This window comes from Callospermophilus lateralis, chromosome 6 (genome assembly GCF_048772815.1).
Source record: "Callospermophilus lateralis isolate mCalLat2 chromosome 6, mCalLat2.hap1, whole genome shotgun sequence".
Lineage (NCBI taxonomy): Eukaryota > Metazoa > Chordata > Mammalia > Rodentia > Sciuridae > Callospermophilus > Callospermophilus lateralis.
Window position 1 is genome coordinate 54940348 of NC_135310.1, and position 16111 is coordinate 54956458.

General features: G+C 36.7%; 2 protein-coding genes across 7 annotated transcripts in view; one reads left to right on the top strand and one right to left on the bottom strand.

Moving 5' to 3' along the window:
• Cdk19 (cyclin dependent kinase 19) overlaps positions 1–5870 on the top strand; it is a 159031-nt gene extending 153161 nt beyond the window's left edge. For all 6 annotated transcript variants that reach the window (XM_076858353.2, XM_076858356.2, XM_076858355.2 and 3 more), the window contains one exon: positions 1517–5870. In XM_076858353.2, coding sequence (XP_076714468.1) covers positions 1517–1648 — 132 coding nt within the window. In that variant the 3' untranslated portion in view covers positions 1649–5870. The remainder of the gene's footprint in view (positions 1–1516) is intronic.
• The window catches only part of Amd1 (adenosylmethionine decarboxylase 1), a 530556-nt gene that overhangs the window by 221688 nt on the left and 292757 nt on the right, over positions 1–16111 (bottom strand). The window lies entirely within an intron of this gene.

Genomic DNA, 16111 nt, shown 5'->3' on the forward strand with positions numbered 1-16111 from the left:
CGGTTTGGTAGCCTTTGCATACTGAGGGGGAGGACCTTGCTGATTTCTCCTTTCTTTTTTGTTGGTTCAGTTTTGGTGCTGGGGATTGAATCTAGGGCCTGGTGCATGCCATGCGCACACATGCTCTACAATTGAACTATACCCCCAACCTGTCCCTTTTTAAATTTCCCCTGGTACCTCTTGGTCATTTACATTTTTAACTCCAAAAAGTAGTTTTATTGCATGTATTCTTTCTCATTTTGCTCATAGGTAAGCCTAACCTTCAGAATATAGGCTAAGACACTATATTTGGAAGGTTAATTTCCAGCTATGCTTATGTTTAATCAGGTACCACGTTCTTTTATTTATTTATTTATTTATTTTTGTAGTTATAGATGGACAGCATGCTTTTATTTTATTTTTATGTGGGGCTAAGATGAAACCCAGTGCCTCACATATGGCAGACAAGTGCTCTGCCACTGAGCTATAGCCCCAGCTCATGATGTTCTTATTCTATAGATGAATTTTTTTTTATACATTTTCTTCATATTTTCTATGAAAACTATGAAGATGTTTTATTTAAAGTAATAAACATATATTGAATAATGAAGTCATAAAAATACAAGCAGTGGCTCACAACCTGTATCCCAGCACTCAGGATGCTGAGGGGGAAGTTCACTTGAATCTGGGAGTTCAAGACTAACCTGGGCAATATGGTCAGACCCCTTGTCTTAGAAGACAAAGAAATACATTTGTCTCTGTCTTCTCTTAGAGGCAACCATGTATTAAAATTTTGTATTTGCATATTGGACAGGAAGTAGGATTTATTGGTGGCCAGACTTTGCTCTAAATATTATCTGAAGTTTATAAAACCCACTTATTGCTACCCAACCTTGCCTTCCTTTGTCTTGTGGGTTGGACTAGCTTCTACTTCGGAAAACTATTTTCTCAAATAGTAATTTCTTAGTCTCAGCTTTGTTCTTTATAATGAGAAAATTAATAATGTATTAGTATACATTACAAATGTCATTGATTTCCATATGCCAAATTGGTAATTCTTATTTGTAAAGCTCAGTTATATAAAAGGTTAAATTGTACCCAGTATTTGTATGAAGAACAGTGGGTCAGCATTTCTCCTCTCCCTTTCTTTGCCTCCCAAAGAATCCAGCCAAATGTCATACCTGTCAGAATGTGTGGTTATAGTGTGTGATTTCAGAGAAGTGAATATATTACCAAACTACATTAACTGTCAGCTACTGTAGATCTAAACCAGGAGCTTATTGATGAAAATGGTTTTTATCTCCATCCTACTGTAATTGACATCTTGAACCATACTCCTCTTCTTTTTTTTTTAAATTTATTTTGTTCTAGTTGTAGATGGACATAGTGCCTTTATTTACTTTTATGTAGTGCTGAGGATCGAACCCAGTGCCTCATATATGCTAGACAAACACTCTGCCACTGAGCTACAACCCCAGCCTCGAGCCATAAATCTTCTTATATATATCAGTAATCTCCTTTTCCTATTTCCTTCTAGCACTCCAGTTCTCGCCTAAATTACCAAAGCAGCGTTCAGGGATCTTCTCAGTCCCAGAGCACTCTAGGCTACTCCTCCTCGTCTCAACAGAGTGCACAGTACCACCCATCTCACCAGGCCCACCGGTACTGATCAGCAGCCCTTGACTTGGCCCAGGCCAGCACAAAGCAAGACTCCAGCAATATGATGTCTTCATTGCAAAGAACCCCCAAAACACAAACTATGATGCCATTTAAAACTCATGTTTGGGAGGAAAACTTTATATACTGAGTATTTTTCAGGACTGATATCTCTTCTTTATTGACTTATGGAAGATTCTTGTGAAGTTTCCCTAATACCCTTCCCCGCATGTGTTCCATTGTGACTTCTCTGATAAAGCATCTAATCTAATTCCAGCACTTCTGTAACCTTCAGCATTTTTTGAAGGATTTTCTGGTGCACCTTTCTCATGCTGTAGCAATCACTATGATTTATCTTTTCAAAGCTCTTTTAATAGGATTTTAATGTTTTAGAAACAGAATTCCAGTGGTGTATAGTTTTTTACTTCATGAACTGATTTAGCAACACAGGTAACAATGTACCTTTTAGAGCACTACACAGTTTTCACAGACTTTAACTGTTTTGCTCATGGAAGTCTTAAACAAAACTGTTACTGTCCCAAAGTATTTTACTATTATGTTTTTATTTATCTAGTTTCAGGGAAGGCCTATTAAAAATAAGTGGTGGGACAGAGAGAACTTATAACCAAAAACAGCCTAGATCTTTGCAGTTACTATGCTTTATGCTCTGAAGAACTGAAGTGTGTGGTGATTTTTATATAATCATTCATATGGAACTTAGTTCCTAGAACCATCATATTCTGAATAGTATTCAGTAATTAAGAATTATGATTTTAACCTTCATGTAGCTAAGTCTACCTTAAAAAGGGTTTCAAGAGCTTTGATGAAATACAGTCCTCTGGTGATCCACACCAGAAAGCTGAAGAGAATATTAACTGCACTAGGATTTCTTTAAGGAGTAATGTTGATCAAAGAATGGGTTACTTCCCCTTGAAGGAAAGCTTTGTGTGTATTGTATGTAAAGTTGGCTTCTCTAAAGGAACTGTCCCTTTCCTCTGTTTCTTCACATCCCGTAGGTGTGAATAACTTTCTTACTTAATCAAGGGTATTCAAATTGAAGCCTGCAGATTCATCTGCTTTTAAAGTAAAGAGCAGTGTCCTCCATTTGTATTTGCATTAGACATAGAGTGACTATTTTTAAAGCATGTTAAAAATGTAGGTTTTATTCATGTTTAAAGTGGGTATTATGTATGTATAATTTTGCTTTTGTTACTGAAACTTTATTCTATCAAGAATCTTTTCATTGCACTGAATACTTTCTTTTGCCCCTAGCAGAAAACTAAATAATTGTGCCTAAAAACTATGGGCAGATAGTATAAGACTATACAATATAAGGTGAATATTTGCATTTCCATTATCTATGAATTAGAGGCTAAGTTCTTTCTTAGCCAGTTTAAGGAGCCCCTTATTCTCCAGAATCAAAAGGAAATGTAAAGACAGAGTTCCCATTGTAATGTAAGGGGCAAAAAAAAAAAAAAAAAAAAAAAAAGTTCTGAATGCAGCTAGCAGCACCAGCCTTGTTTTAGATGTTTTTCTTGAGCTAGAAGAAATAGCTGATTTGTCATATATGCAAATTATATGCATTTTTAAAACTATTCTTTGTGAACTTATCTACCTGGTTATGATACTCTGGGTCCATATACAAGTGAAATTTAGACAGAAGCCAGTATACATTTTGCACTATTGATGTGATACTGTAGCCAGCCAGGACCTTACTGATCTCAGCATAATTATGCTATTAATAATAATACTGTATAGTGACATTCATCAAGATTGTAGATGAAACAGTTGACATGCTCCATTTGAAGGAATTTCCGATCATTTCCATGGTATTTTATCACTTCCATTTTTTAAAATAAGAAATGAACACCTTCCTGCATGAAGTTGCTACCTGTGTAAAGTTCTTTTCTATGCCCTGAAGCCTCACTGTCCAGAGCTTCTGGTCCTCAGATGCTTACTGCACCCTACAAGGTGTCCAGTACTCTGCTAGGTGGAAAACACAACAGGACACACTTCCTGTTACTTATGGTCAATTCAGTAACAGTAAGCTCTCTTGGGATGTTTTTGTCATGTAATTGACTTGAAAATGAACTGTCTTATAATATGAAGGCTCTTTGGTTTACTTTAAACTCACTTGGATAGATAGATATTATTCCAAATTTCATAGTAAATGGTGTTAGGGAAGGATTTCTTGGTCCAGCTTAGGAAAAAGCCAGTGATTTAATATCAGAAAAGACATTACTGTTTATTTGCAATGTTCACAGTAGCCTTCAACAAGTGGATGACTCTTATAGGCAGAACACACTCTACTAAGTAGTTGTAGGAAATTACAGTGAAAATAGAAGATCTGTTCCTGCCCTCAAGGGGAGCTTACATTTAATAAAAAGAGATAACCCCAGATATGTACATAAATCAAAACACCATGCCCCTTAATATTTAATTAGCAACGTTGACATGTAATTCTTATGGTTTGGTTTATACATTCACTGGGCCGCTTGCTTTCCTTATACATAAATGAATTTTGCTGGTAGAACTGACATCAGCTATATGGGGATTTTATCAGTTGCTCCCAGTACAGTGTTCTCTAGGACATAGCCTGAGATTTCCTTTATATATATGATTGGGCTTCTTATCACTTCACTGGTTCTGGCCCTTTTGTCCTCTCTTCTTGCCTCAGGGTCAGTGATGCCCACTCGTGTCCATTACCCTTTGGAATAATTTTGGTTCATATTTTCCTTTCTTTATAAAGGGGAAAAAGCCTTGCATACACATAAGGGCCCTAGACTATGGGATCTCTAAGGAGACCTGTGAAGCTCTTTGGGGGCAAAATTTAAACTTTTTGGTCCCAAAATGACTGCATTCCTCTTTGAAAGTTTATTAGATACTGTTAAATGCCTATTGAGGATGCAATGGGGACAGACATCCCTCAGCCTATAGGAACACCAAAACCAGGGGAGATAATTTAAAGAATGAATTGAAGATTTTCTGCTCTTGATATTATAGGTCAGTTTTAGAGTTAGCTTTCTAATGAGATGTATGTTTGGGAAAAGGGATTCAAAAGTTCAGGACAGACGAGCTCACAATAAAGTAGCTTGGCGGCAGGGCTGATACTGTGAGGCTGAAACAATCCTTGTGATGAAGTAGATCATGCAGTGAGATGCAAAAACCAAGGACATGTATATTTTTATATCTGTGTGGTTTTGAAACTTTAGTACTTAGAATTTTGGCCATCTGAACTATCTTTTCTCTTATAAACATAATTTACTCTTAAGAATGGAAAGAGACAACATTTACATATGTGTTCACTGCCTCATTTCTGGTGGAGCAACTGCTAGTTGTTCTCTGTGCCTCTAAAATGATGCTGTTTTCTCTACCAAAGGCAAAAGAAGAGAAAAATTAGTTGGAGAATAAGACTTTTGCAACTTGATCTACTTTTGAGTAAATTTATGTAGCAGAAACTGTTCAATGAAGGAAGAATTCTATGAAAGTTGCAAATCTTAAACTCTGGTAATATCTTCTTAGGAGGTGGAGAAAGACAGTGAAATCACCATCAGACAGAGAGGCTTGAAGGAGTCAAGTACAAGTAATGTATTATACAAAACATAGCAGTTTAGGTCCCCATACTCTTCAAGAATTGTCACAAATATCATAAAGCAAAGGTCATTGTTCTAGGGTTTTTTTAAAAAAATGTATTCCTAAGGCCATACTTACTCTTCTATGCTATCACTGCAAGGGAGTGATATGTATTATATGAAAAAAAAACCTTAATGCACTGTTATCTCCTAAATATTTAGTAAATTAATACTATTTAATTTTTTTAAAGATTTGTCTGTGTAGACACTAAAAGTATTACACAAAATCTGGACTGAAGATGTCCTTTTTAACAACAATGGAAAGTACTTTTTATATATGTTATGTAGTATATCCTTTCTAAACTGCCTAGTTTGTATTTCCAATGATTCCTGTTTGTGAAGTGCACCTGTCATGTCTCTTTTTTCAGTCATTTTCTGCACGCATCCCTCTTTGTATGATTATAGAGACAACTGTAGCTCTCCATCCCCCGCTGCGATTTTGTGTGCTCTGCGCTGGCCACGCTTTAGCAAGGCCTGCTCCCTCCATAGGTACAGGATAAGCTGCCACTTTGGAGTCGAGTGTTTCCCACTTTTAAGTTGTCCTGACATTCTTCTTGAAATGACTGTTAAAACTAAATTAAATTACGTTGCATTTATTTTATATTCTTGGTTGAAATAAAATTTAATTGACTTTGTTTCTGTGTGGATCTTTTAAGTGCACAACAACTACTCTTGTGCTAAATTTTAAATGTTAAAATGTCATCTGCATGCCTGGAAGCTTTTATGGTTACACTTGTCCTGCCTCCCTGTGAATTAAAATGTTATTCTGTTCAGGATGATTATGATATCACAAAACCACAGAAGCAAGCAAGACTTACAAATAGCTCACAAGTGAAATTATGGTTCTCTAAATGCCTCTAGGAGAAACATCTTTTTTATTATTATTTTTAATGAAAATTACCATGATGTCTTAGAAAAAACAAACATCATTTTGTAGATGGGGTTGGGTTGGGAGATTCTCCTCTTATAATAGCATTCTGTTGAACCTGACTGTTCTTTCTGTAATTTACCCAATGAATCTTCTTTGGTTACTGCAATAGTCAAAGGCATCATAGAGTGAATTGAAGAATATTTAAGTGACAGTGAAACCCTGGAAGAAAATAAAATTTTTTTGAAAGGGGCTACTCAGTGGAGAACATTTTCTTAGTTTGCTTGAGGCCCTAGTTCAATCCCTAGCACTAGGGGGTGGGGAGGGAGAAAAAAAATGACAAAAACTGTTTAAATGACATAATACAAAACTTCTATTTAAAATGGACATTGCACATGTCCATCTTGGCTATTTCATTGTTGGCATGGTCTGTGGACTTCAATTCTGTGCTATTTGTAGAATAGATCTTATCTTGGAAAACTGTTCTTTGACCTTCCTTAGCTTCCTAACCAGCCATGTAGGTAAGAAAAAGTAGATGACTGGACAAACCCCTTACCACTTCTGGGGAAACAATGTCTTCCTAACAGACTATAAATTCTCTGGGGGATAGGCTTTATTCCCTTCTGTACTTTCAGCAGCTGACATGGTGCTCACTACAGCGCAGAAGCTGAATATGGCAAGTCAAGCATTGTTTTTGTATCCTTGCACAGAATTCCTGGATCATAATATGTCATGTTTGTAAATGGATAGGGATTAACATAGTTTTCTATGAATAATGAAAATACTAGAAATAGACATCACTTTATTAAGATAGATTCATTTCTTATATTTTTTATTACAAAGTCATGGGAAAACATCACCCCAAAGGGATAAATAACATTCAAATTACGTTTAAGTAAAAAAGCTCTCATACTTGCCAGTATTCTTTGGAAGTCATCTCTCTTTGCTGCCTGAGGGTAAACATTTTAAAGGCTGGCATGGTGTCATTTTGTGTAATAGGCAATAGGAAGCTGGCTTGGACAAATAACATAAACTTAAGAAAATTCACTCATTTTATTTAAATGAAAATATAATTCAGGAAAAAAATGAAAATACTGACTGAAAACATCAAAATGAAGCTCCTTAGCACATTGCTTGTTTGCTGCTTAAACTTGTTTCAAAAAGTGCAGCTAAATTTTGTTTATGGACTAAACGTGATCCCTTCAAATTCATATGTGAAACTCTAGCCCCCAATGTGATGTTTGGAGACAGGGCCTTTACAAAGTAATTAAAGTTAAATGAGGTTATAAAGGGAGGGCCTAGGTACAACAGGATTAGTGCCCTATAGAAGAGATGTAGGAGAGCTCACATTCTCTTTCTTCTCCAGGTTAAAAAGCAGGCATTTGCAAGAACTAGAAAGAGGGCTTTTACCAGAAACACATCCTTTCAGGCTTTATTATTGGAATTTCCAGCTTCCGGAACTGGAACTCATTATACTTATTTGATCTGTGACTTGCCTCCTCCTCCTATAGAGTTTTTATAGATCATTTGTTTCTGAACTAATAAGGCAGTTCTTTCTTTCAATTTCCTGTCTTTCCAACATAATTTTTGTTTTGGTTTTGCAGATTTTCCCTTCTTTTTTAAAGATAGGATCTTACTATATTTCCCAAGTTGGCCTTGAACTCCTGTGTTCAAGCAGTCCTCCTGCCTCAGCCTCCTGAGTAGCTGGGGCTATAGGTGCATGCCACTATGCTTTTTTTTTTTTTTTATAAAGTGCTCCTTATATTAAGAGAAAGCACTCTTAACAATTTTATTTATTTTTTATTTTTTTAGAGAATTTTTTTTTTAATATTTATTGTTTAGTTTTCGACAGACACAACATCTTTGTATGTGGTGCTGAGGATCGAACCCGGGCCGCACGCATGCCAGGCGAGCACGCATGCCAGGCGAGCGCGCTACCGCTTGAGCCACATCCTCAGTCCGCCACTATGCTTAAGATCAGTCTGTATAACTTTTTTCTTTCTTTCTTGCCTAAATGCATGGTCTAGCATGTCTAATATAATGTCAAGTAGAACTGGTGTGGGTGAACATCCTGTAATATTCTCACTCCTCAAGGAAGAGTATTCCATATTTCATCATTAGGTATGGTGTTAAAGGTCTCTGAGATGTCCTTTATCAAATTGAGGAAGTTTCCTTCTATTCCTTTTTTGATAAGAGTTTTAATTATGAACAGGTTTGAATTTTGTTAAATGTCTTTTGTGCATATAGGATGACTGTGAGTCTTCTCCTTTGTGTTGTTAAAGTGATGAATTACATTGTTTTTTTAATGCTAAAACAACCTTGCATTCCTGACATAAACATGGAGGAGAAAGCAGTGGTAAAATAGGCAGAGATTGGAGAGAGATGGCCACAAACCAAGAAATGCCAGCAGCTACCAGAACTTGGAGGAGGCAAGGAATGGATTCTCCTGCAGAAGAAATGTCCTGTTTACACCTTGATTCAGACTTCTGGCCTCCAGAACTGTAAGAGAATAAATTTCTGTTGTTTCATGCCACCAAATTTGAAGTGATTTGTTATAACAATCATAGGAAACTAATGCAGTTTTGGTCATGCTATCCTTTTGCTAATATGTTTGATTATTTGATATTTTGTTAAAGAATTCTAACTATGCTCATGAAGGATATTGACCTATAATTTTCTTGTAATGTCCTTCTCAGGCTTGATATCAGGGCATGGAAGACCATAAAATAATGTGGGAAGTTTCTCTGTTATCTGAGCTTGTACAAAATTTATGCTATTTTTTTCTCTAAGTAGTATACACTAGCACATTTGGTAGAATTCTCTTTATGAAAAAGATTTTAATTATAAATTTGATACCTTTAAAGGATATAGAGATATGCAGATTTTCCAATTGTTCTGAGTCAGTTTTAAGTTGTATTTTTCAATGAATTTATTTAATCTAAGCCATAATGCAAGTATTTCTCATAAGATGTATACTCAGACATGCCAACTAGTGAATAAACATTTTAAATTATAACACTTATTGAGCTAACATTTATGGAGTAGTTTCTCTGTGCACTTTGCCAGGATAATTTATTTCATTCTCGCAATAACTATCTGAGGTGGTCACTATTATTGTCCCTATTTTTTTACAAATGAAGAAATGTGACTGAGAGAGGTTAAAAACTTAAGTTAAGTCATGCACCTGACAACTCTCAGAGACAAGTTCCCAACCTCTTAAGCCAATGGTTCTCAACGTGGTCCCTGGATCAGCAACATCAGTATTACGTGGGTTGTTAAAAATGCCAGTACCCAGGTCCAACCCCTCAGTTCTAAATTAGAAATTCTGAGGATAGGGCCTGACAATCTGTGTTCTAAGGAGTTTCCAGGCGATTTGAAACACACTGAAGTTTGAGAACCATTGTCTTATGTCTTTCTCACACATACTACCAAATTACCTTCCAAAAAGGCTACGTTGGTTTACACTCCCATTTACAGGGTATAAGTGTCCATATCCAATGGCCTTACCAAGGTATGCACCATTCTAATAGGCAAAAAGTAGTGTCTTGGCCCTTTAAAACACCATTTCAGTCTTCTTTCCAGTGAGGGAGTCACTGGACTCCGTTACTGTCCCTTCTGCTCCTGCTTGGGTCTCTTCTGTGCACTATCTTGTTCTGTTGATCTTCCCTTTTTAGAGGTTCTCAATTCTAACACATCCAGTCTTAACAGGCAACCAGGGTGCTTGAGCACTAAATTTATCTCGTGTTTGAAGATAGAAGTAAGAAGCAAATAGGTGACAATTCAACTTTTGTTAATAAAAATTCTGTTCTAAAATGTCCATTTTCTTGTTGGACCCCTTCTTGTGAAGTTGCCCAGCATTATTCAGCTCTTCTATTATCACCTAACATTTAGGTTTCTACCTTTTTTAAATTATTTTTTTAGTTATAGATGGACTCAATGCCATTATTTATTTTTATGTGGTGCTGAGGATTGAACCCATGTGCTAGGCAAGGGCTGTGCCACTGAGCCAAAACCCCAGCCCCTAAGTTTCTATCTTAACAACAACAAAATAGTGCACTTGCTAGAACAAGGACTATATTTGTTTTTTTTGCCCCCTTTGAATCTCAGGGAAAAAAATCACTCTGGAATTTTGTATGTCTTGGCACCAGTTATTCAAAGTTAGTAAGGATGATATAGCAACACAGATTTGTAGTTATACCAGGTGATAGCCACAGAAATGTTTGGTGGAAACTAATCCTGGATCACAACTTTTTTAGGAGGGGTGCCTCTCTTGTGACCAAGACAAAAACATTGATTAAGGGTTCCTTGGAGCTGATTTCATAGTATTTTCACCACATTGCAAAAAAGATTATAAAAAATTCAAAGTGGTTAAATACACAAAGTGAATTGCCATTTATAGTTCTCAATAATTGTTGAATTGTGATACTCACTTCCTCATCAGCCACAACAACAGCATGAAAGTACTGGTGTTTTGGAGACAAACAGGCTTGAAACCCAGTCCTGCTACTTTTGAGCTGTGTGGCCTTAGATAAAGTACTGAACTTCTCTGATCTTGTTTTATTATTTGCAAACTGTGGAAAGTATCAGTTACCTCAGAGTTTAAGGAACAAATAAAATAATAATATGATGGGTTGAGTGGAGCGCCTTTCCCTAAGCATACTCTCAATCAATGTGGTTTCCTTTGATTTTTCTCCTTCCTCTCCTATTTCTATATTCTTGAACCTAGAAACCAGAAGTTTAATGTTCTTGTAAAAACAAGATGTTGATTGTTCCTTACCTTCTTCAGTTGATGACCACTTCTTTAAAAAATATTTTTTAAGTTGTTTATTGACCTTCATTTATTTATTTATTTACATGTGGTGCTGAGAATCAAACCCAGTGCCTCACACATTGCCAGGCAAGTGCGCTACTGCTGAGCCCCAGCCCCTGATGACCTCTCTTTTTTACAGAGGATGACATCTACATCTGTTCAGACTTGGTAGGTCACCATTTGCATTGATGAATGCCAAGGACACCACCTCTCTCCTGGGAACCCCACAAGCAGAGGGCTATGGGTCCAACTTCTTCAGTGAAATTCTGTCAGACATGAGAGACTCTTTTGTTAATGTTTTTTCGACATCACACATTCCCTCTCTTCTTCCTACCTCAACAAGGAGTTCATTAAACTGTGTCTCTGTACCGTGTGTGGCGTAGTCATACCAGTAACAACATCATGAAGCAGAAGCAACCTATACAGTCTGGATCCAACTGTATCTGAAGGTCCAGATAGAACACAGTTCCTTCATTCCTACACTGTGGTTCACATTAAGTTACCATCTGTATTTCCAACTCCTAAGGGATCATCTCTTACAGACGCGAACCAGAGATTTGCAGTACTCTTCAACTGCCAAACTCTAATACCATTTAAATGAGAAAGTCAGAAACAAAAATCACTCTGGAATTTTGCCTTTTACCCATTATGATAGGCCAGGTTTGGAAGGTCTGGCTCACTAGGAGGAGGGGAGGGAAGAGAGGGAAAGAAAGAGATCTTGGTCTGCAAGTAGAATAAGAGGTCCCTCCGAGAAGAGCCACCCAGAAGGGGAGAGTGGTACGGTGTGTTCTTAGACTCCAGGTTGCTGAGGTACACTTGGCAAGGCTTGATGGAGCTGGAGCAGTCTGGGCCCAGGAACTCCAAACAAGACAGCGGATCTTCTTTGCAAACAAAGTCCTTCACTTAGGAGAAACTGCTGAAAGAACCATCCAAATTGAGCAGAGCACAGACTATAGGGGCAAAGGAAAGAGAAGGTTCAAATGAAATGGGGAAGAGAGCAAGAGATAGATCCAGAAAATCTGAAGGCATTTTCCCTAGAAAATTACTGAAGCTTTTCTAACCAAGTGTATTTCATGTCTACCCATGTATTTGAAAATCTCCTAAAAAACACCTTCTCAATTTTCCAATGGCCTACACAGTTCCATACATTTTTTCCGCATAAACAAGAAATAGATTTGTATTTGCTTCTCTACCCACAATATGTATATAAATGCTCTTGCAGCCTGGACACAGAACTTAGCATTGATTGTAATATAGGTGCATACATATTTTCATAAACAATTGCTTATTTGCTTAATAGGAGCTTTCATATGAAGAAGACAGTACAAAAGAGCACTAAAGATTTAGTGGAGGGTTCTGCCGACCAAATTACATGAAAAGTTCCTGTACAGTTGTAACATGTAGTTGGCTTCTAGCAAGAACTACACAAAAATATGTGTTTTTTGTTGTTGTTGTTGTTGTTGTTTTGTTTTTGAGAGACAGAGAGAGAGAGAGAATTTTTTAATATTTATTTTCTTAGTTTTCGGCGGACACAACATCTTTGTTTTGTATGTGGTGCTGAGGATTGAACCCGGGCCGCACACATGCCAGGCGAGCGTGCTACCGCTTAAGCCACATCTCCAGCCCCAAAAATATGTTTTTAAAAAGAAATTCAGGGTGTGTCTCGTGAAGCCTTAATACTGCCTACTGACTCTTCTTGTGAAGTTGCCCAGCATTATTCAGCTCTTGTTATTCAGCTAAATGTTATTACCTAGCATTTAGGTTTCTATCTTGGCACAAACTAAATTGCACTTTTTAGAACAAGGACCATATTTCTGTTTTTTGGTTCCTTTGAATCTCCCCAGGACCTTGTACATTTAATAAAAATGTTCAGTTGCATTGGTTGAGTGAGCTGTAGGAGATTTAAGTTGGAGATATGGAATAATTTCTTTTATTAAAAAATATTTTTTAGTTGTCCATGGACCTTTATTTTATTTATTTCTATTCAGTGCTGAAAATAGAATCCAGTGCCTCACACATGATAGGCAAGTGCTGCTATCCCTGAGCCACAGCCCCTGGAATAACTTCTTAAGTTGAAATTTTTCTAACTAGTTACTGACTTCAATAAGACCATAGAAGTTCATTGTTGAAAACCATTTACCAATATATGAGACTTGAGGTGGTTTATGTACTTTGTGGCTTTGAATAATGTCTTTGGTTTGTTTCTGTCTCTGTGTTCTATGGAAAAACAAATAATAGCAAATCTAGAGATCTTATCTGGAACTTACCCTGGCCAACAGAATTAATTTTTGTTTATTGTTAAAGTTAAGCAATAAAAACATTGGATCTAGAATCTACAGATATTTTTACCAGATCTATTTTCAGCAAACAAATTGGTCTTCAAGATCTCCACACCCTTTCTTATTCAAAGAAGGAAAAAAAATGAATTCTACAGCATTTTTATTTTATTTATTTTTACTTTTGCAATATTTTTACACTGTTTAAAAAATTAGCAAGACATTCCAAGTTAGTTTAGGCATTTCATGCCTAAAATTCTCCTTATATCTGCATGTTAAAACTTATTAACATTTAAATCCAACTTGAAATCATTGAAATCATTAGAAAAAAGCCAAACAAATATCCAATATACAACCCAGCATCACACAAACATACTTTTAAATGAAATAATATTGGATTCTTCACATATTTTCACAAACAGAAGTTTACGTGGTTATATATACCTGAAAACTTCTGGGCTAACCACACTTGTTATGGTTTAGATACGAGGTGTCCCTCAAAAGCTCATGTGTGAGAAAATGCGAGAATTTTCAGAGGTGAAATGATTAGATTGTAGGAGGTGTCACCTAATCAGAGGATTAAACCACTGATACGGATTAACTGGATGGTAGCCACAGGCAGGTGTGGTATGGTTGGAGGAGGGAGGTCACTGGGGTTTATATTTTGTCCCTGGCGAGTGAAACTGTCTCTGCTTTCTGGTTGCAATTTCTGAGCTGCTTTCCTCTGCCCTGCCCTTCTGCCATAATGTTCTACCTTACCTCAGGCCCAGAGCTATGGATTTGTCTGTGGATTGAACCTCCGAAACTGTGAACCAAAAATACACTTTTTGTCTTCTGTGTTATTCTTGTCAGGTCTTTTAGTCATAGCGATGAAAAAGTTAACTACAGCAGAAATTGACAAAAGTGGGATTATTACTGTGACTAACCTGATTATGTGGTTCAGAAGCCTTTGGGAGTTGGTTTGCACGAGGAAGAATTTTGAAAAACTTAGAGATGAATGCTGAAAAAGCTTTAGAATGTTGTAAGCAGAACTTAATGGGTCATTCTACTGGGAGCTCAGAAGACCTGAATGCTGACAGGACTATGAACAATAAAGACTGTGCTCATAAAGTTTCAGAGAAGAAGGAGAACTCTATTGGAAATTGGAATATGTGGGTGGCTATTCACCTCACAGATATTTCTCATGCTATGTCCTGGTAAAATTTACTGTGATAATCAGAAGCAGAAATCAAAACAGAACTATTTTAAACTTTTTTTATTAACTGTTTTATATATGACAGTGGAATGCATTACTATTCATATTTCACATATAGAATACAATTTTTCATATCTCTATACAAAGTATAATCACACCAATTTGTGTCTACATATATGTACTTTGGATGGTTATGTCCATCACATTCCACCATCATTACTAACCCCCTGCCCCCTCCCTTTCCCTCCTACCCTCTGCCCTATCTAGAGTTCATCTACTCCTCCCATGCTCCCCCTCCCCACCCCACTATGAATCAGCTTCCTTATATCAGAGAAAACATTCAGCATTTGTTTTTTGGGGATTGGCTAACTTCACTTAGCATTATCTTCTTCAACTCCATTCATTTACCTGAAAATGCTATAGGATTTTATTCTCTTTTATTGCTGAGTAATATTCCATTTTGTATAAATGCCACATTTTTTAATCCATTGATCTACTGAAGGGCATCTAGGTTGTTTCCACAGTTTAGCTATTGTGAATTGTACTGCTATAAACATTGATGTGGCTGTGTCCCTGTCGTATGCTGTTTTTAAGTCCTTTGGGTATAGACCGAGGAGAGGGATAGCTAGGTCAAATGGTGGTTCCATTCCCAGTTTTCCAAGGAATCTCCATACTGCTTTCCATATTGGCTGCACCAATTTTCAGTCCCACCAGCAATGTGTGAGTGTACTTTTTTCCCCATATCCTCACCAACATTATTATTGTTTGTTTTCATAATAGCCATAATTATGACTGGAATAAGATGAAATCTTAGAGTAGTTCTGATTTGCATTTTTCTTTCTTTTTTTTTTAAAGAGAGAGAGAGAGAGAATTTTTTTAATATTTATTTTTTAGGTTTTGGCGGACACAACATCTTTGTTTGTATGTGGTGCTGAGGATCGAACCCAGGCTGCACGCATGCCAGGCGAGTGCACTACTGCTTGAGCCACATCCCCAGCCCCCATGATTTGCATTTTTCTAAGAGCTAGAGATGATAAACATTTTTTAATATATTTGTTGATTGATTGTATATCCTCTTCTGAGCAGTATCTGTTTAGGTCCTTGGCCCATTTATTAATTGGGTTATTTGTTATTTTAGTATTTAGCTTTTTTAGTTCTTTATATACTCTAGAGATTAGTGCTCTATCTGATGTGTGAGGGGTGGCTATTCACCTCACAGATTATTTTTTTGCTGAGAAGAAACTTTTTAGTTTGAATCCATCCCATTTATTGGTTCTTGATTTTAATTCTTGAGCTATAGGAGTCTTATTAAGGAAGTTGGGGCCTAATCCAACAAGATGAAGATTAGGGCCTACTTTTATTTCTATTAGATGCAGGGTTTCTCCTTGATATGAGTTAAGTTTTGTGCATGATGAGAGATAGAGGTTTAATTTCATTTTGTTGCATATGGATTTCCAGTTTCCCCAGCACCATTTATTTGAAGAGGCTATCTTTTCTCCAATGTATGTTTTTGGCACCTTTGTGTAATATAAGATAATTGTAATTTTGTGGGTTAGTCTCTATGTTCTCTATTCTGTACCAGAGTCTACCAGTCTGTTTTAGTGCCAATACCATGCTGGTTTTGTTGCTATTGCTCTGTAGTGTAATTTAAGTTCTGGTATAGTGATGCCACTTGCTTCACTCTTCTTGCTAAGG